Source organism: Peromyscus eremicus, chromosome 10 (genome assembly GCF_949786415.1).
Source record: "Peromyscus eremicus chromosome 10, PerEre_H2_v1, whole genome shotgun sequence".
Classification (NCBI taxonomy): domain Eukaryota; kingdom Metazoa; phylum Chordata; class Mammalia; order Rodentia; family Cricetidae; genus Peromyscus; species Peromyscus eremicus.
Genome location: NC_081426.1, coordinates 95,937,392 through 95,957,183, shown reverse-complemented (window position 1 = coordinate 95,957,183; position 19,792 = coordinate 95,937,392). Strand labels below are relative to the sequence as shown.

General features: G+C 40.2%; 1 protein-coding gene across 2 annotated transcripts in view; it reads left to right on the top strand.

Moving 5' to 3' along the window:
* Positions 1 to 19,792, top strand: part of Evi5 (ecotropic viral integration site 5) — a 159,572-nt gene that overhangs the window by 97,055 nt on the left and 42,725 nt on the right. For both annotated transcript variants that reach the window (XM_059274926.1, XM_059274925.1), the window contains 2 exons: positions 9,070 to 9,216; positions 11,445 to 11,540. In XM_059274926.1, coding sequence (XP_059130909.1) covers positions 9,070 to 9,216; positions 11,445 to 11,540 — 243 coding nt within the window. The remainder of the gene's footprint in view (positions 1 to 9,069; positions 9,217 to 11,444; positions 11,541 to 19,792) is intronic.

Below are 19,792 nucleotides of genomic sequence, written 5' to 3'. Positions count from 1 at the left end.
CTAGGAATTGAATTTTGGGTCCTCTGCAAGAGCAGCATACACTCTTAACCTCTGAGCCATCTTTTTGACATTTATTTCTCCGATTTTAAAAATTGCAGACACTGCTTTTCATTTGCAAATGTTTTTCTGGGCTCTCCTTTTCCTGATGGCATTGCTGGTGTGTCTGTACATGTACCTCACTCTCCCTAACTCGTAACTCCATATCTATGCTAAGCTGCCTGTTAGATAATTCAGTTTCTGTGTCATATGTAACACTGCTTCTGTCCATTGTTCTGTCTCTTGTTACATTTCTTCTTAATTTTTTTCTTTGCCTTTTCACATGCTTTGCAAATTTTGCACACATTTTCATCATGTGCCCCAACAAATATACACCAAAAAAGATTGGCTATCTTGAAAAAGATATCTATAGCATAGGGAAGGACACAGCAGCAATTGGGTATTCTGTATAGGGCAGTAACTAACTAAGTTGTTTCTATGCCTGAACATGGGTGCACACTTCTTCCTGCCAGGCCTTTCATGTGGCATTTTGAGTTAATGCAGTCAGATGCTGAATTGAGGTTTGCTCTGTGGTTGTATACAGTGCACCGCAGGGTTCAAATCCCTTCGGCAATACCTCATTTTCAGAAGGAGGCCTGGTTTCCCAGAGGGCTCTCCTCAGAAACTTCATGTCTTCATTCTGCACCACACCCTGGAGTTGGGACTATCTCCAGCAGTATTCCTCTATTACTTGTTGCTGGGAGTTGAAGGGGCAAAGGTATTTCCCATTTTCTGATAAAACCTCGGCCTTAGCCTCCATTTTACATTTACATTTACATTTGTATCAGAGGTGTTTGGCCTTCTAATGCTTCTGCCCACCAATGGCTGTAGTCCTTGGTCCAGAACATATTACTGCCTCTTCTTCCAGATACAACGTGTTTTATAACCCCAGAGACAGCAGTGCGTGCTGGTCCTGTACCAGATGAAGCTTTCATTCCTTGGAAGAGATAGGTAAGGTCAGTGCTTCTTCCTACAGCAGCTGTTTTCCCTCCCTTCAGCCTGTTCTGTGGATATATTTCTGAGACTGGCCAGCCTCTGTTGTGTATACCTGTGGGATATGTGACAGGAATGTGTAAGAGAATTTGTGAATCTTTCTAGGCTAACACGTGGCCTCCATTAGTCTGATGTTTATTCTAGCTGAATTTTCTTTATAGCTTCTGCCTTGGTAAGAGCTAAAATCCCCTCCCTTCTTCACTGGGAGACTTCTGGGTAGAACTTAGAGTTCAGTCTTGGTCCCCTTCCCATCCCTGCCCTTATTTAATCAGAAGGTTGGAATCAGCATTCTAGCTCTTCTGATCCCCAATCAAAAGTCCTTATTATTTGTTGGTTTGTACCTTCCGTTTCTGTTCTTCATTGATTTTTTTTTTCTCCTTTCCTGGTTTTAATTTTTTTCTTTTACTTTCTCTGTATTAGTTTGAATTTTATAATTTTTAAAATTAATTTATTTTTTTATTGGTGTTTTGCCTGTATGTATATCTGTGTGAGGTATTGGATCCTGGAGTTGCAGACAGTTGTGAGCTGCCATGTGGGTACTGGGATTAAACCCAGATCCTCTGGAAGAGCAGCCAGTGCTCTTAACTGCTGAGTCATCTCTGCAGCCCTATAATTATTTTCTATTAATGTTTATTACCTGAAAAATTGGAAATAACTTGCTTGGCTAAACAAATTCTAAAGGCAATAACTATATGTTGATTTTAAGCAATAAGGCCTTCAGAATTTACTGTGTTCTTCCGCACTATACATTATTTTGTAGACGTCTTTTAAGCCTCTAGATTAGACACTTGCTGTCTTGGAGTCAGTGCTCATGTGAACTTGGTACAACTGCTGTATCCTCTCTTCCTTCTTTCCCTCCTCCCTCTTGCCTCTCTCCCTTTTCTTTATTCTCTCTTCTCTGTCCTGTTTTGTTGCCCAGGCTGGTGTCGAACTCAGGATCCATCCCAGTAGCTAGGATTATCATTGTGTGTGTCCCTGCACTTGGCTTTCTTTCACTTTCTTAAATTGAGGTTGCCTTTACTCCTTTTTTTTTCCTTTAAAAACAGATCTTGCCTCAAGTTTATTTGTAAAAACAGCATACAGCACTGATCATCTGCAAATAGTGTGTAGGTGTATCACACCAGTCCATCTGTCTCCACAGCAGCAGATAGAAACCTTTTCTATGGGGCCTTCACAGGGGCCTAGGCACCTCTGGGAGCCTAAGCTGGAACTGAGGCCTGGGCCTTGGTTTAATCCTTGTACTTTGGTTGGTAGCTTCTAATTCGATTCCCAAGCTTGGGGTGAGCAGTGAAAGCAAGATGGCTGAGTTTGCGGCTAGAGTCCTGTGGAATCTTGGGTTTAACCACCTTGGGCTTCACAGGGCCTTGACCTCTGCACACACATTCATAGCCTTTGCACTGTTTGCCTGCATCTTCTTCGGGCCTTTTTGTTGTGCTTCTTGGCAAAACTTAGGTTCCTCAGGAAGTTGGGGTTGACCCCCTTAAGAGATTGTTATCTTTATGATGGGGTTTTCTTGATGCGGTTTCTGTGCCATTTTTGGGATTGGTTATGTGTGGTGTGGTTCTTGGACTTGGCCATGTCTGAACAGTAACCCATGGCTCCTGAAGTGCTGGAGACCCGAAGAAAGTGCCTTTGCTCTTATATGAGCACTTAATTGAGTAAACTTTTGTAGGCTGAAAAATTTTTTAAAAATCATTATATACATTTGCTGGTAAAATGCTGTCATTATCTTTCCTTCATATACCCTGTATTTTCCTTTACTTGCCTATTTCTTCAGTACTCTGAGTCTTATTATAATGTATCTTGGTGAAGATTTATTTGCCTTTATCATCCTTGGGATCAAATGTGCTTCCTGAACTGTAGGTTCACACCCATGTGTTTATTTTTTTTTTTGTAGCATTGGAGATCAAATCCATGATAGTCAAGTGCTGTACCACTGAGCTGCCATCCAGCTCTCTTCTTATTTTGAGGCATAATCTCACTAAGTCATCTGGGCTTGCTCTCTTTCACATTATAATCCAAGTTGGCCTGGAATTTGTGGTCTTCCTGCTTCAATCACCTGAGTAGCTAGTATTACAGCCTTATATAACTAGGACTTGCTCACTGTGGTAATTTGAATGTAATTGGCACCAATAAGCTCATGGTGAGTGTCACTAAGAGGAGGTGTGGTTTTGTTGGAGTGGGTGTGGCCTTGCTGGAGGAAGTGTGTCACTGTGGAGGCGGGCTCTGAGGTCTCAAGCCATGCCCAGTGAGACAGACCACTTTCTGCTGCTTGTGAGTCAAGATGTAAGAACTCAGCTCCTTCTCTAACACCATGTCTGCCTGCATGCTGCCTTGCTTCCTGGACTAAATCTCAGAACTATAAGCGAGCCCTAATTTTCCTTTATAAGAGCTGCTGTGATTATGGTGTCTCTTCACAGCAAGAGACCTATAGAAACTAACTAAGACTCATATATTTTTTGTGGGGAGAATAAAATTTTCTCAAATATTAACATACCTTACCATAGCTTTTTAAAAACATTTTGTCCTGAAATTTTGGATCTTCTTTTCTTTTCTGTGTCTTATGAACTCTCCTGGAACTCTGATATTTTCCAGTATTCCAAATCTTGTTTTTCATCCTTTCAGTGTATGTGTGTGTATTACACACATACACATGTTTGTATGTGTTTGAGTGTGCATGTGGAGGCCAGGGATTGACTTTGGGTGTCTTCCTTCATCACTCTCCACATTATTATTTGGGACAGGTCTCCTTTTGAACCTAGAGCTCCCTATTGGCTAGGCTAGATGCCAATGAGCTCTAGAGGTGTGCTTATCTCTGTCCTCCCTGGCTATTAGCTGCCCAGTATTGGGGTTGCAAATATGTGTCACCATGTCCAGCCTTTACTTGGATACTAGAGATGCGAACTCAAGTCTTCATGGTCTTACATGACAAGCATTTAACCCACTGAGCCATCTATCCAGTCCCTCATTGAATTTTTAATATTGGCAGTTATATTGTTTTTTTTGTTTTTTTTTTTTTTTTGGTTTTTCGAGACAGGTTTTCTCTGTGAAGCTTTGCGCCTTTCCTGGGACTCACTTGGTAACTTGGTAGCCCAGGCTGGCCTCGAACTCACAGAGATCCTCCTGGCTCTGCCTCCCGAGTGCTGGGATTAAAGGCGTGCACCACCACTGCCCGGCATTGATTTTTTAAAAGAAATTTTATTTAATTAGTTTTTAAATTTGCAAAATTTAGCCAGGCATGATGACACACATCTATAATTACAACACTCAGCAGGTAAGATCAGGAAGGTTGTGAGTTTCAGACCAACCTGGGTTACATAGCAAGACGCTAGCTCAAAAAACTAAAACCGTTCTTTTGGCCAGTGTTAGAGCCCACTAGGTTTCCTAGTGGCTGTACCCAGCGGGACTGCATGGGAGGTTGATTGGACCACGGGCCTGAGTACCAGGTGACTGTAACTAGCAAGGGGGAGGTCTTTTGCTCCACCCCTTGGCATTGTTATAAATAGACCTTTGGAATAAAGTTCTGGGCTGGTGGATAAGGATCCAGTGCACCCGAGTCTATCCTGTGTTTTCTCTTTGTCTCTCTCCCCCCTCTATTTCTAACCAAGTCTCTTATCCCTCATTCCTCAAGAGTTCCTGGGGTAAATAAAAGTGGGGGCTGGTCCCCCACAAGCTACTCTTCCTCCCCTCCCTACCCTCACTTTAAAATGGCACTATATACTGCAGGCTGGTCTTCCTGACTTAGCCTATCAAGTACTGAGATGGTCGACATGCTCCACTGTGCCACTTCTGGATGTTTCTCCTAGTGACTTCTAATTTGCTTAATGCTTTTTCTCCTTTTTTGGGGAGCGCTGGGGTTGAGACAGGGTTTCTCTGTGTAGCTCTGGCTGTCCTGGATCTCACTCTGTAGACCAGGCTGTCCTCAAACAGAGATCTACCTGCCTTTGCCTCCTGAGTGCTGGGATTAAAGGCGTGCACCACCATGTCCAGCTCTTCTTCTTCTTTTTTTTTTTTTTTTTTTTTTTTGGTTTTTCGAGACAGGGTTTCTCTGTGTAGCTTTGCGCCTTTCCTGGGACTCACTTGGTAGCCCAGGCTGGCCTGGAACTCACAGAGATCCGCCTGGCTCTGCCTCCCAAGTGCTGGGATTAAAGGCATGCGCCACCACCGCCCGGCTTCTTTTTTTTTTTTTTTTTTGTATCTTTAATAATTTTAAGCATTTATTTTATGTAAAGTCTTTACATAATTTTCTCATTTCCTCATGAGGAATTCTTTTATTACTATTATTAAGAGATTTTCTATTCATTTGACAACCACAGATCCCTCTCTCTTCCCTCCTCCCTCCCCCCAGCCTTCCTCCTCAACCCACCCCCCGATTCCCACCTCCTCCAAGGCAAGGTCTCCCATGGGGAGTCAGCAGAGCCTGCTACATTCAGTTGAGCCAGGTCCAAGCCCCTCCCCGCTGCATCAAGGCTGTGTGAGGTGTCCCACCATAGGCACTGGTCTCCAAAAAGCCTGTTCGTGCACCAGGGACAGATCCCAATCCCAATGCCTGGGGGCCTCCTAAACAGCTCAAGATAAACAACTGTCTTGCCTATCCAGAGAGCCTAGTCCACTAGCATTGGGGCTCCACAGCTATTGGTCCACAGTTCATCAGTTTCCACTAGTTTGGCTAGTTGTCTCTGTACTTTTTCCCATCATGATCTCGATGTCCCTTGCTCATAGAATCCCTCCTCTCTCTCATAGATTGGATTCCTGGAGCAGCCTGGCACCCGGCTGTGGGTCTCTGCATCTGCTTCCATCAGTTACTGGATGAAGACTCTATGATAACAGTTAGGGTATTCACTAATCTGATTACCAGAGTAGGCCAGTTCAGGCACCCTCTTGACTATTGCTAGTAGTCTAAGGTGGGCTCATTTTTGTGGGTTCCTGGGAACTTCCCTAGCACTCTGTTTCTCCCTGTTCCCATGATGTCTTCATTTATCATGGTATCTCTTTCTTTGCTCTCTCACTCTGTCCCTGTTCAGCTCAAACCTCCTGTTCCTTTATGTTCTCATCCCCCATCCCTTACCCTCCATTACCCTCCCCCCCTCCCCAGTTTGCTCATGTAGATCTCATCTATTTGTCCTTTGCTGGTCGATCTCTTAGGGTCTTCCTTGTTAGCTAGCTTCTCTGGAACTGTGGGTTGTAGTCTGGGTATCCTTTGCTTTACAGCTAGTATCCACTTATGAATGAGTACATACCATGTGTGTCCTTCTGAGTCTGGGTTACCTCACTCAGGATGATATTTTCTAGTTCTATCCATTTGCCTGCAGATTTCATGATATCCTTGTTTTTTACTGCTGAGTAGTACTCCATTGTATATATGTGCCACATTTTCTTTATCCATTCTTAGGGCATCTAGGTTGTTTCCAGGTTCTGGCTATTACCAATAATGCTGCTGTGAACATAGTTGAGCACGTGTCCTTGTATGATGGAGCATTCCTTGGGTATATGCCCATGTATGATTGAGCATTCCTTGAGTATATGCCCAAGAGTGGTATAGCTGAGTCTTGAGGTAGATTTATTCCCAATTTTCTGAGAAACCACCATACTAATTTCCAAAGTGGCTGTACCAGTTTGCACTCTCACCAACTGTGGAGGAGTGTTCACCTTGCTCTGCATCCTCTCCAACATAAGCTGTCATCAGTGGTTTTCTTTTTTTTAAAAATCTTAGCCATTCTGACAGTCATAAGATGGTATCTCAGAGTCATTTTGGTTTGCATTTCTCTGATGACTAAGGAAGTCAAGCAATTCCTTCAATGTCTTTCAGCCATTTGATATTCTTCTGTTGAGAATTCTGTTTAGCTCTGTAGCCCAATTTTAAATAGTATTGTTCAGTATTTTGATGTCTAGTTTCTTGAATTCTTTATATATTTTAGAGATCAGCCCTCTCTCCGATGTGGGGTTGGTGAATATCTTTTCCCATTATTGACTGTGTCCTTTGCCCTACAAAAGCTTCTCAGTTTCAGGAGGTCTCATTTATTAATTGTTGCTCTCAGTGTCTGTGCTACTGGTGTTATATTTAGGAAGTGGTCTCCTGTGCCAATGTATTCAAGGATACTTCCTACTTTCTTTTCTATCAGGTTCAGTGTAACTGGATTTAGGTTGAGGTCTTTGATCCACTTGGACTTGAGTTTAGTGCATGGTGACAGATATAGATCTATTTGCAATCTTCTACATGTTGACATCCAGTTATGCCAGCACCATTTGTTGAAGATGCTTTCTTTTTTATCTTTTTTGTCACATACTTACTGTTTCTAATCCACAATTCAGTCTTGAATTGTGGTTTTGTATTTGATTGTGGGAAGCGTGTTCATCTTCAGAATTCTTCGCAGCTGTGTTGAAGGAATGTCTGTCTGAGGTGTAGTTACTTGTTTCAGTTGTAGCAATAAGACAAAGGCTGCAGGACATTTTCAGTTCAGTACTGCGAAGTCCATTTAATTTGTAGTCAGAATTCATTGAATAAAAATTAGGATAGACTCACAGGGGATAAACTTGATAAGTATTCTTCTGAGCATGGGAGGAAGATAAGAAAAAGTCAAGAAGTTTGGAAGGAGTAGGAAGTTTTAGAGTCTATGCATAGAATTATCCACTTTCTTCCCCATTAACACCGGAGGCAGTGCCGTTTTTCATAGAATGAGGCAGAAAGAATCAAATGACATGCCAGCTGAGCATTCATTGTGCCTGTAAACTTCTTTTTGCAATATTCCTTTCTTTTTTTAAAAAAAATTATTTATTTTTATTTTATGTGCATTGGCGTTTTTTCTGCATGTGTATCTGTGTTAGGGTGTCAGATCCTCTGGAACTGGAGTTACAGACAGTTGTGAGCTGCCATGTGGGTGCTGGGAATTGAACCCAGGTTCTCTGGAAGAACAGTTAGCACTCTTAACTGCTGAGCCATCTCTCCAGCCCCCATGCAATATTCCTTTCATAAGCTTTCCTTTCATAATCTTCCTTACACATCCAGAAGGCAAGTGATAGTGTCTACCTATTTTTCCAGTATACTGAAATTTGGTAGGATTAAATAACTTACCAGAGAACATATGTTCATAGAGATCTTGCCACATATTTGCTGTTCATGTATCATCTCATTTAGTTCTGGAGACATCCAAGTAAAAAACAAGTAGTTTTGTATGGACAAGAAAACTATAGACTTGGAGATGTTACTTTCTTAATCATCAATGGACAAAGCCAGACTCACAAGCAATCTGTGGCTGAACACTCAGACACTGAAGCAGGAACATTAGCATGAGTTTGAGGTTATATAGTGAGATCCTATCTCAAAACGTAAAGCCAGGAAGTCCCACTAGGTGTCCATGAAAAGAAGCCATACTGGACATTGGGAAATGTAGGACACATGACTCATAGGGTGACGGGAGAGAGTTTACAGTTCACTTTTTGCTTTATTTCCCCATGTGTATCCCCAGTGTTTCAGAAATAACTGTCTCTAGGTTGTATGTGAAAGTCCTTATAGTTTATAGATTTTTTTTTTGTATAAATGGTATATTTAGGTTTAAATTTTTACTTATTTAAGTATTTAATGTTTTGAAGTAGGGTCTCATGTAGCCCAGGCTAACCTCAAACTCTGTCTTATAGAGACAAAGCTATCCTAGAACTCCTGGTCCTCCTGCATCCTCTTTTCAAATACTGGGATTACAGATGGATGTCACCATGCCTGACTGATATGTTGATTAAGAATTTTTAATATTCTTTGTAGAATTCAGTTTTTTTGTTTTAAAGAGTTTTTGAGACAGAGCCTTATTGGGTAGTATGGGCTATCCTTAGATTCACAGTGTTGCCCAGGTTGTCCTTAAACTCTTATTGATCCTCCTTCCTCATGCCACACACTTAGCTGAGGATTTGTTTTTATATCTTTTTTCCATTTTTAATAAACATTTTAAATAACATTTTATAGATTGTTGAAGTATAAGATTTACAAGTAAAAATTTATTAAAAATTTCCAGTCTCATCTATAGTGAGTCTATTTATATTTCTCATTAGAACCAGATTAATAGTAACCAACTTCGAAGAGCAGAACAAGAGGTGAACAGTCTTCAGGAGAAGGTGCATTCTCTTTCTGCGAAGAACAAAGGGTTGCTTACCCAGTTGAGTGAGGCAAAGCGCAGACAGGCAGAGATTGAATGCAAGGTAAGTGTCAGTGTAATGATGTCTTTTATATATTTATTTATCATGATCATATTTTGTCATTTTGGTTTTTCGAGACAGGGTTTCTCTGTGTAGCTTTGCACCTTTCCTGGATCTCACTCTGTAGACCAGGTTGGCCTCGAACTCACAAAGATCCGCCTGCCTCTGCCTCCCGAGTGCTGGGATTAAAGGCGTGCGCCACCACCACCCGGCCATATTTTGTCTTTTTGAGACAGGCTTTCAGTATATGGCCCTGGCTAGCCTGGAGCTTGCTATGTAGATCAAACTAGCCTCAAAAATCTCATTAATTCTTTTGCCTCTGCCTCTCATTGCTGGGATCACAGTCATGTACCACACCTAGATTAAAATTTCAGACAAGATTAGCTCATCTTGTTCAAAGGGTGAATTGAAGAAACCTCATTTTTAACTTTGGATTTGGTTAAGTTAATGTCTTCTTACATTGGCATTTGCTAGTGTGACTTTTTGATGCTTCTTTTGACTAGTGTCTCTTTAAAACGTAGCTTGTGATGTCTCACCTGAAAATGCAGGTGACTGGAGAGGGTGAAGCTCACTCCCTTGATTCACATCGTATTAGCAGGCAGGCGGTACTGATAACGCTTTCTGGGTAACAGAGAAAGAGAAATGTGTATGTGCAAGTAGATTAAGAAAAATGAGTACAGTTTCCTCTCTTTTAATCAGTTTTTGTTTATATGAAGCTTTGTGTTCAAAAAGCATTACAAGTATTTGAAATAAATTGAATTTTTTCATGAAACGAGCTTATAGTAGCTTTAGCTATTGAAAGGGACAGATGGTTGGGGACATTGGAGAAGAGGAGTATGGATGTACATACATAAATGTGTGTGAGAATAACTAAAGAGATGCATGTAGTCTTAGCCTTAGAGTAGATTACTGGCGAGAGTTGTGATATTTTAAGAGGAACTACTCATATCTTTAGCATAGCTCCTTTAATAGTTACAGTGCCCTTCATGTATTCAAGCCTATGAGAAATAAGACTTTCAGTGGCACATATAAAGCTGTAATTCCATCAACTTGTTCTGGTGTCATTAAAAACCAAGAGTGAAGCTTGAGTGGTTTATCAGTGTCACTGAAATCCAGAGATGAAATTACATCCTAATAAATATTCATGGCTGTTAGAATTTAGACTGAAGAAATCTGTAGGCAGTACTGACAATTGTATTAACTCAAGAATTGACCCTTTTAAAAGATACAGCTGGACTAGTATAAAAATAAAGTGGTATGCAATGAGGTACCCTATGATTTGTCACACTTAGAGCTGATAGACTGTTTAGGATTTCACATTGCCTTGTGATCTGTCTTTAATAGAGAACTAAATGTAATCTTTTCTATCTGAACACCAGTTTTCTTTAAACATTTTGATAACAGTATTTCTGAATTTAATATTGTCTTGGCACCTATTAGCAAAATAAAATGTTCTTTGGAAGTATTTGTGGAACTTGACTATGAAGATACTTGTTTTGAGTTTTTCTAAGTAATGGATACTCAGAACAGTAGAGGACTGGGCAGACTGATATGGGATTTTCACTTAGTTTGTATTTGTTCATTAGTACCCTGTAAAGTGTACCGAGGATACTAACTCTTATGCACCTATTGCAGATCCTGGTCACTGTATTAGTGTACTAATTGTTACTCTAGCTCCTAGTCCTTTGTCACATTCCCTGTTACAGTGCAACAATTCAGTAACAACTGTAACATTTTCAACGAAGCCAGTCCCTTAGTTACATAAATTATATTTGTTTTCATTAAGATTTATATAATTAAAGCTTATGATTTGTTGATGAGTAATTTTTAAAGCTCGTTTTATTTTTCATTTACATAAACTATCTGAATATTATCTGTATTATCAACACTATTTTTATTCTGTAAACGAATTTGAATAGTCTCACTTAAAATAGTACAAGCCTATAATCCCCAGTTTCAATAGCAAACACTCTGAATCCCAAAAGTTTTTTCATAATTTTCACACAGGTTCATTAGGAGGCAACAACTGATTTGAACTGATTTGAACTTGAAGTTGTTTTTATCCCTTTGAGTGTATGTGTTTATAGCTGACTGCTTCATTATAGATACCATCTCAGACACTGATGGATAATACTAATGTAAAGCTTTTGTACATTAATATTTTGTACAATCTGAAAAATCTCAGTTCCAAACTCAGCTGGCTTCTTATTGTGTTTTGCTTGGTGCTGTAGAACAAGGAAGAAGTCATGGCTGTGAGACTCCGGGAAGCTGACAGCATGGCTGCCGTGGCTGAGCTGCAGCAGCACATTGCCGAGCTGGAGATCCAGGTATGACGTGGCTTCCTCCCTGTGCACCAAAAGTGTGGTATGCTTCTTTCTGCCTCCTGGTGACTGAAGTTCTATTTTCAATACTTCATCCATCTCAGAGTGCTTTGTGGAAGCCGGAGGTTGAAGTTCAATGTCTTCCTTAGTGCTATCCACTTTATTTACTGAGTCAGGGCCTCTCACTGACTGGGCTAGTCTTGCTAGCTAGCCTGCTCCAGGGATCCCTCAACTCCTCCCAAGTCTCTGCCTGCTTGACATTACAGGCAACTGCCATGCTCAGGTGACACTTATGTGGGTGCTGAGGATATCTAAACTCTGGTCTTCTCACTTGGATGGTAAGTGCTCTACCCACTGAGAAATCTCAGCCCTCAGGTGCATTTTTATTTATACATAACATAAAACTTTTAAAATTTACAATTCTGTTACATTAAGAATATTTATGGTGTTGTATGGCCACTAACACCATCGACCTCCAGAACATTTTATTTCCCACATGAAACTGATTGTGTCCATTAAATACTAACTTGACATTCCTTCCTTTTATAGCCCCTGGCATTCACCATCTAGCATCTTATCTCTATGAATTTGACCACTCTAGGTGCATTCTATCAAGAATTATGAAACATATGTCCTTTTGTGATGGACTGATTTCACTTTGCATGAAGTTCTTAAGGTTCATTCATGTGGTGTATATCATAGTTTCTTTCCCTTTTAAAGTTAAATGCATCCTTCATTGCATGTGCATACTACGTTTTTCTTATCAGTTCATCATTTATCTGCTTTTGATGTTGTGAACGACACTGCTATGATCAGAGGTGTGTAAATATCTACTAGAGTCCCTGCACTCACCTCTTTGGGGTATACACATCATCTGGAAATACTGGGTCATAAAATAATTCTGTTTAATTTTTTGTGGCATTGCAGTGCTATTTTCTGTAAAATGTACCATTTTGCATTCCTAACTGCAGAGCACAAGAATTCTGTTTTTTTCACATCTTCACCACTACTTCCTAATTTTCAGGAAGCCTGTCGTCCTGGTGTGTTTTAGGTGGCACCACCTCCTTATTCTGATTAGCGATTTCCCAGTGAGTAGTAGTGCCAAGCATCCCTTTACTCGATATTTAGCATTTATTTATCATCTTTGGAGAAAAGTCCATTCAAGTTCTTTGTTCACTTTTGAATCTGTTTTTCTTGTTGGTGATGAGTTGTAGGAGTTAATTGTGCATTCTCAGTAGCAATCCCATGTCAAATGGTGTGGTTTTATAAATATTTTCTTCTGTAGGGTACTCTTTTCTTTTTAAGATTTATTTTTTATTTTTTGTGTATGGGTGTTTGGCCTACATGTATATCTGCACTATGTGCACCATGTGCATGTAATGCACACAGAAGCCAAAAGAGCGTGTCGGATCCCTACAGGTGGTTGCTAGCCACCATATTGGTGCTGGGAACAGAATTTGGGTCCTCTGCCAGAGCAACACCTGCTCTTGACTGATGAGCTGTCTCTCTAGTACCAAGGTGTAGCAGGTCTTTTTTTGGACTGCCAGCTCCTGAATAATGACACGGAGACTTTTTATTGATTATGAGAGCTTGGCCTTAGCTTAGGCTTGTTCCTAACTAGCTCTTAAAACTTAAATTAACCTGTTTATATTAATCTACGTTTTGTCACGTGGCTCATCACCTCTCCCCAGTACCATATGTCTGACTGCCGCCTCATCTGGCTGGCGAATCTCTCACCTCAAGATTCTTTCCCAGAGTTCCTATCTCTTCCCCGAAGCTCCGCCTATCCTCTTTTTTCTAGTTATCGGCCGTTCAGCTCTTTATTAAACTAATCAGAAGGTGCCTTAGGCAGGTGAGGTAAACAACATGTCTTCACATAGTGTACAGAAAGATTATTCTAGCACCAACGGTAACCCTTTTGCTTTATTGATAATGTCTTTTGATGCACAGAAGATTTTTATTTTTCTGAAGTTCAGAATCTTAGCAGAGAACTTGGATTTTGCTTTTGTCAGTGTTCTAAGTCCATTTTGAGTGACACTTCATATTTCTGCACTGTCACTTCTATTTTAAAAAGAAAATTTAGATTTTTAAAAGTAAATGTGGGCCAGACAGACATGGTGGCAAATATTATTCCAGTCACTTGAGAGGCTAAAACAGGAGATTGCAAGGTTGATGTTAGGCTGGGGCACCGTATTGAAGTCAGGCCCCACTCTCCACCCACAAAGTAATTTTCAATATCCTACTTTTTTTCCCTTAGGAATATTTTGTTTTGTTTTATGTTTATGAGTATTTTACCTGCATGTGTATCTCTGTACCATGTGCAGACAGTCCCTGTGGAGTCAGAAGAGGGTATTGGATGCCCTAGAATCAGAGCTACAAATTATTAGACAGGGTTCTGAGAATGAACCTGAATACTCTACAGGAGTAATAAATGCTCTTCACTGCTGAGCAATCTCCTGGCCCCATGTCCTACACGAGCAAAGTATTACAGGATTTGTTTGTTTGTTTGTTTGTTTGGTATCTCAGTTATGTTTTCTGTTGCTGTGATAAAACACTGTGGTCAAAAGCAACCTGGAGAGGAAAGAGTTTATTTCATCTTATGGCTTGTTCATTATCTAGGGAAGTCAGGATTTGTTCAGCCAGCTTTCTTATAGTACCCAGGACCACAGCACAAGGGTTGCAGGACCTACAGTGAGGTGAGCCCTCCCATATCAGTCACCTATCAAGAAAATATACCACAGGCTTGTCCACAGGCAAAACGTGTGTGTGTGTGTGTGTGTGTGTGTGTGTGTGTGTGTGTGTTGTGTGTGGGTATCTTCTCAACTGTTGTTCTTTCTTCACAAATGACTCTATCTTGCCACCTTGTGTGGAGCTGACTTAAGACTGGCCAGCACAGTTAGTTTTTTGAGACAAAGTCTCCATATGTAGCCCAGGTTGGCCCGAACTCACTGTGTAGTGCTGGCTGGCCTAGAACTCCCGTAAGTACTCCTTTCATGCATCCAGAGAACAGTGATTATAGGTGTGAGGTACCATGCCTGGCTTTAGTTACTTAAATCATGCTGTTATATGCAATTCTGTATTGACTTTTCCAACATCATGACGATTATAAAAAATTGTCATCTAAGTTACTGTTCTCTTGTTGTGAAGAGACACCATGACCAAGGAAACTCTTATAAAAGAAAATATTTAATGGCAGTGGGGGGTGGGGGTGGTGTAGTTAGTGGTTATTATGGTAGGAAGTAAATAGGCACAGTGCTAGAGAGTAGCTGAAAGCTTTACATTCTGATTCACAGGCAGGGAGGAAGGGGAGGGGACAGGGGCAGAGAGTCAGAAATCCAGAGATCCTGGCAGGAACTTTTGAAACCTCAAAGCCTACCCCCAGTAATGTACCTCCACTAGGGCCACACTTATCTTAACAAGGCCATACCTCTTGATTCTTCTCAAACAGTTCCACTAATTGGGTACCGAGCATTCAGACATGGGAGCCTATGGGTGCCGTTCTCATTCAAACCACTGCACTATCTTTTTAAACACCCTAATCACAAAATAGCAAGATTTAAATCATAGTTTTTAGCTAGGTGTGGTAGCCCATGCATGTAACTTCAGCAGCCTCTCTGTGTGTTATACACATATGCGTGTGTAGGTGTTCATGCAAACACAGAAGCCAGAACTGCACATCAAGTGTCTTTTTCTATTGTTCTTTGTGTTTATTGTCTTGAGATAGGGTGTCACACTGAACCAGAGAATCACTGTTTTGGTAGGTTGACAGGCCAGTGAGCTCCTAAGATATGCTTGTGCCCCTCAATGGTAGGGTCACAGGCATGTGCTTTTTAGGTGGATACTGGCTTAAACTGAGGTCTTCATCATGCAGAGCAAACTTTCTTATCCACTGAGCCATTTCCCCAGCCCTCCGAATCAATTCTTGTTGATGTTCAAATACTTACTAAAATGAAGAACCTCATTCTGCATGTTTTGTTTAAAGTGAAATCTACATATTGCATCATTTTGTGGAAAATGAAATAAAGATGCATGGAATATTCTTAACCTTTTCTCTGACTTGCTGTGCCAAGTCCTTGGTAATCATTGTATTGTTACATTGCTATAAGGTCGGCTTTCTTAGATTCCAGTATAAGTGAGTGCATGGGTTTACCATGTCACAAATGACAAAATTTCTTTTTGTTACTATTTATTTATTTTTGGTTTTCTAGGTGGAATCTTACTGTGCTGCTCAGACTAACCTAGAAATTTCTGTTGCCCAGGCTGTCCTCTAACCCATGATCCTGCTGCTTCTGCTTTCTGCAAGTTAAGATTGCAGGGTTCACCATCACAGATAGTACAGCTCCCTTCTTTTTAAGGTTAAGTAGCATTCCATTGTATACATTGACATTTTCTTTATCCACTCATCAACTGATCGACATGTAGGTAGGTTCCATGTTTTGACTTCTGTGAAATTATGTTTTACTATTCTACCCCAAACCTTCTGTGTCTTTGTATCTCGTATCTTGATGACTGGGCCATTTGTTAGCACATTTTAAGCCTGGAGTAACTTCAGGTACTTCTTTCTACCATCTAATCTATAATGCATGCCAAAGATGCACATGTAAGGTGTTCAGGTTTTCGGCTTCAGCAGCTGACATCGTTTTGCACCTTGAGTTTCTTCCCTGACAGTGTTTGCCTGCTGTACTAGTGCTACGAAGGCAAAGCAATCTCCCTCGCATTGCTGCTCTTCCTGCCGTCCTTAGTTCATCTGCTGACGATCTTTTCTGAAGTGGTAAGGATTCTCCACCCAGTTTCCTTTCCCAGCCTCCACTGTTAGTGTCTCCCCAGCAGTTACTAGAGCTGCCTCTCTAAAACAAAAGCATTTGTTGGTTGTCTTTACCTACCAATCACGTCAGAACTCCTCAGCATGAAATCCTTGTCTTTTTATTATCCCCCAAACTCATGTGTCCACTTTTATCTCTCACCATCATGGCTCCATCTCCCACATACAGCACTGTCCCCGTGTACTCACTCCAGAGTATCTGTGCCCTTCTGCATACTGTTGTCTTCTTACATTTTTGTAACTTCTGCTACTTTTGAGGCAATTTCCTTGTTCTCCCAGGACTGAGGCCTGTGTGCTCTTGATCTGACTTGCTGTTAATTCACTCAGGAAGGATATTTTCAGTAAATGTCTCAGTGGCTCAACGTTTATTTATTTAATGTAGATTAAGATCCACAGATAGGCAGCAATTCCAGTACTCTGTAGAGAGTGGCATGGAAGATTGAAAGTTCAAGGCCAGCATGAGCTACTATATAGAGATGTGTCTTAAAGGAAATTAAAACAAAAAACAAACAAACAAAGAAAAACCTCTTAAATTATTTTTGTTTAAATCTGAAAGTCCTTTTTCACTTATAAAATATTACACTTTAGATCATTTACAGTTGTGGAAATATGTTGAATCATTTTTTTAAGTTCCACTAGTGGGGGACTAAGACCCTGTATTTTGTATTTCTCCAGATTAATGCTTCTAATTGATGTTATATGTAAACCTTGGCTAACCTGAAACTCACAGAGATCCTCTTGCCTTTACCTCTAGAGTGCTGGGATTAAAGACATGTACCACCATCAGGCTTGGTATTTGTTAATTTCTCACAAACTAAGTTCTCTCAAGTTCTCCATATATATTGTTATATAACATGGCTTTAATTTTTGGATTATATAATATATAATCTGTTATTCTTATAGTTGAAGCCTGTTTTTTAATATAATTATGAAAATATACTTTGGGAAATATATTAGAGGAAGAAATACTCATCGTTATAAATTCTTTAACATTCTATAAATATTTTAACATATATATGCATGTATGTGTATATACATACCTATGAGACTAACATTTATTGAATTTATTTTCAAAGATTCTTCAGCCATTGTGAATCTTATGAGTCCACCTGCATGTTATTGACATCATGACATCTGCAATTGTCTATTATTGTTTATAATACCGCCCCTACTTTTGAAGCAGCTGTTTTAGTTTGATAGAGTTTTATAGTGAACTTAAACCTTTTCCTGGAACTGCTTTGTTGTTTGTTTATTTTTCAAGACAGGGTTTCTCTGTGTAGCCCTGGCTGTCTTGAAACTTGCTCTATAGACCATGCTAGCCTCTAACTCGGAGATCCACCTGCCTCTGCCTCCCAAATGCTGAGATTAAAGCGTGTGCCGCCATGCCCCTGGCTCCTGGAACTGTTTTAAAACTATTACTACCTACATTTCTTGTTCTTAAACAGAATGACACTTACTTATTGGTGATTCTGCTATAGTGCTAATCTGGGAACAATATATTTTCTATCTATAAAAGTCAGATGTTGAACTACAGAATGGCATCAGGTTTAAGAAATTAGTGTATCATGTATGTTGTTTTAATCTTTGGGCCGTCGTTAGTCATTATACAGTTTTCTCACTTTGTTCAAGTCTCTGTTACCTTCTCAGTTAAAGCTCATTTGTTTATTTGTTTTTCAGTGCTAAGGATTTACCCCAGGGCTGTGTGTGTTCTGTATAGTCAATCTGTCATGAAGTTATACTGGTCTAAGCTCTTTTAAAACTTAATTAGGACAGGGTCCTACTGCGTTTTCCATCATGGCCTCTGACTTATGATTCTACCACCTCCAAAGCGTCTAGGCCTACCAGGTGTTCAGCACCAAGTCTGGGCCCAACCTTCTATCTTAGTAACAGTCCCATCTTAAAAAAACAAAAGGATTTGTGCTTGAGTATTTTGTGTGTATGTATAGCTGGTGCACTGCATGCCTGATGAGGCCCTGGGTGGGACTAGAGTCACGGAGTTTTCGGAACTGAGTGAGTCAGGGTCTGCAGGATAATACATGCTTCTAACTGCCTGAGTGAGCCAGGGTCTGCAGGATAATACATGCTTCTAACTGCCTGAGTGAGCCAGGGTCTGCAGGATAATACATGCTTCTAACTGCCTGAGTGAGTCAGGGTCTGCAGGATAATACATGCTTCTAACTGCCTGAGTGAGTCAGGGTCTGCAGGATAATACATGCTTCTAACTGCCGAGCTGCCTCTCCAGCCCTTAGCGTTCCAGTCTGAACTGCTGTGCTTTACGCTGCTTTATTTGTCTTTCAAACCATTAGTTATTATAGTTTTAAATCAAATTTATTCTTATTAGATACATAAAACCACAATTGAATTATATTTATGGAATACCATGCAATGTTTCCATATGTGTATGCTTAAATCAAGTTAAACAATCTATTTTCTCAGACATTTATTTGTTCATTTTGAGATAGGGTCTCAAAAGCCCCAGATTGTAATTAAAACTAGGCATCCTCTTGTCTCTGTATTCTGACTGTTGGCATTACCAGCCTACTTCACTGTACTTGACACATGTTCTTTCTTTATGGTGAAGATTTTCAGTGTCATTCCATTCCTCTAGGTTTTAAAATCACACAGTATATTATTATCTGAAAGTACTGTGCTGTGCAATAGCACATAGGGATTTAGTACTTCTTCCTAACTATAGCATCTCTCTCCTTTTTTATTCTTTCCCTCCTTTTCTTTCTCTTTTCCTCCCACATCTGTACTGGGGGTCAAATCTTGGGCCTCAAGAGTGCTAGGCAAATATTCTACCATGGTTACATCCTCAGTCTTCCCCACTTTGGCTAGGGCCTCAAATTTACTAAAGGATAACCTTGAAGTCCTGATCCTCCTCTACCTACCAAGGGCTGGAATTATAGGCATTTGCCACCATACCAGGCAGCCCACTCCTTGGTCTGTCTGTGTATGTGCACACCAATGCCAGCAGACACCAGAGGATTGTGTTGGATCCCTTGAACTAAACAAGCTAATTTCTGTGCAGTGTAAAACACTGTTTCAGCATTTTGTTTCTGGATTTATTGTACTTGGAAATGTACTTCATACTGGCAACTCTAAATATTTCAGCATACCAATAACAAAAATACTGGTAGCTGGCACTTGTGGGCACAGACGTGCCCGGCTGTGCTCTCATCTCCTTAGTATATTCTCTAGTTTATAAGACAGGAATTACTAAACCTTTGTAGTTGAAGGAACTGGGACATAGAGAAGATTTTAAAATGAATTGGTATATATAAGGATGTGTGTGTGTGTGTGTGTGTGTGTGTGTGTGTGTGTATTTGGTATATATAAGTTCTTTTCAGTTAAGACAGAATTTTTTTTTAGTATAGAACATATTGTTAGGGTAGTTTAATTTTTTGTTTCATAGTAGATTGATTGTCTTCTGTAA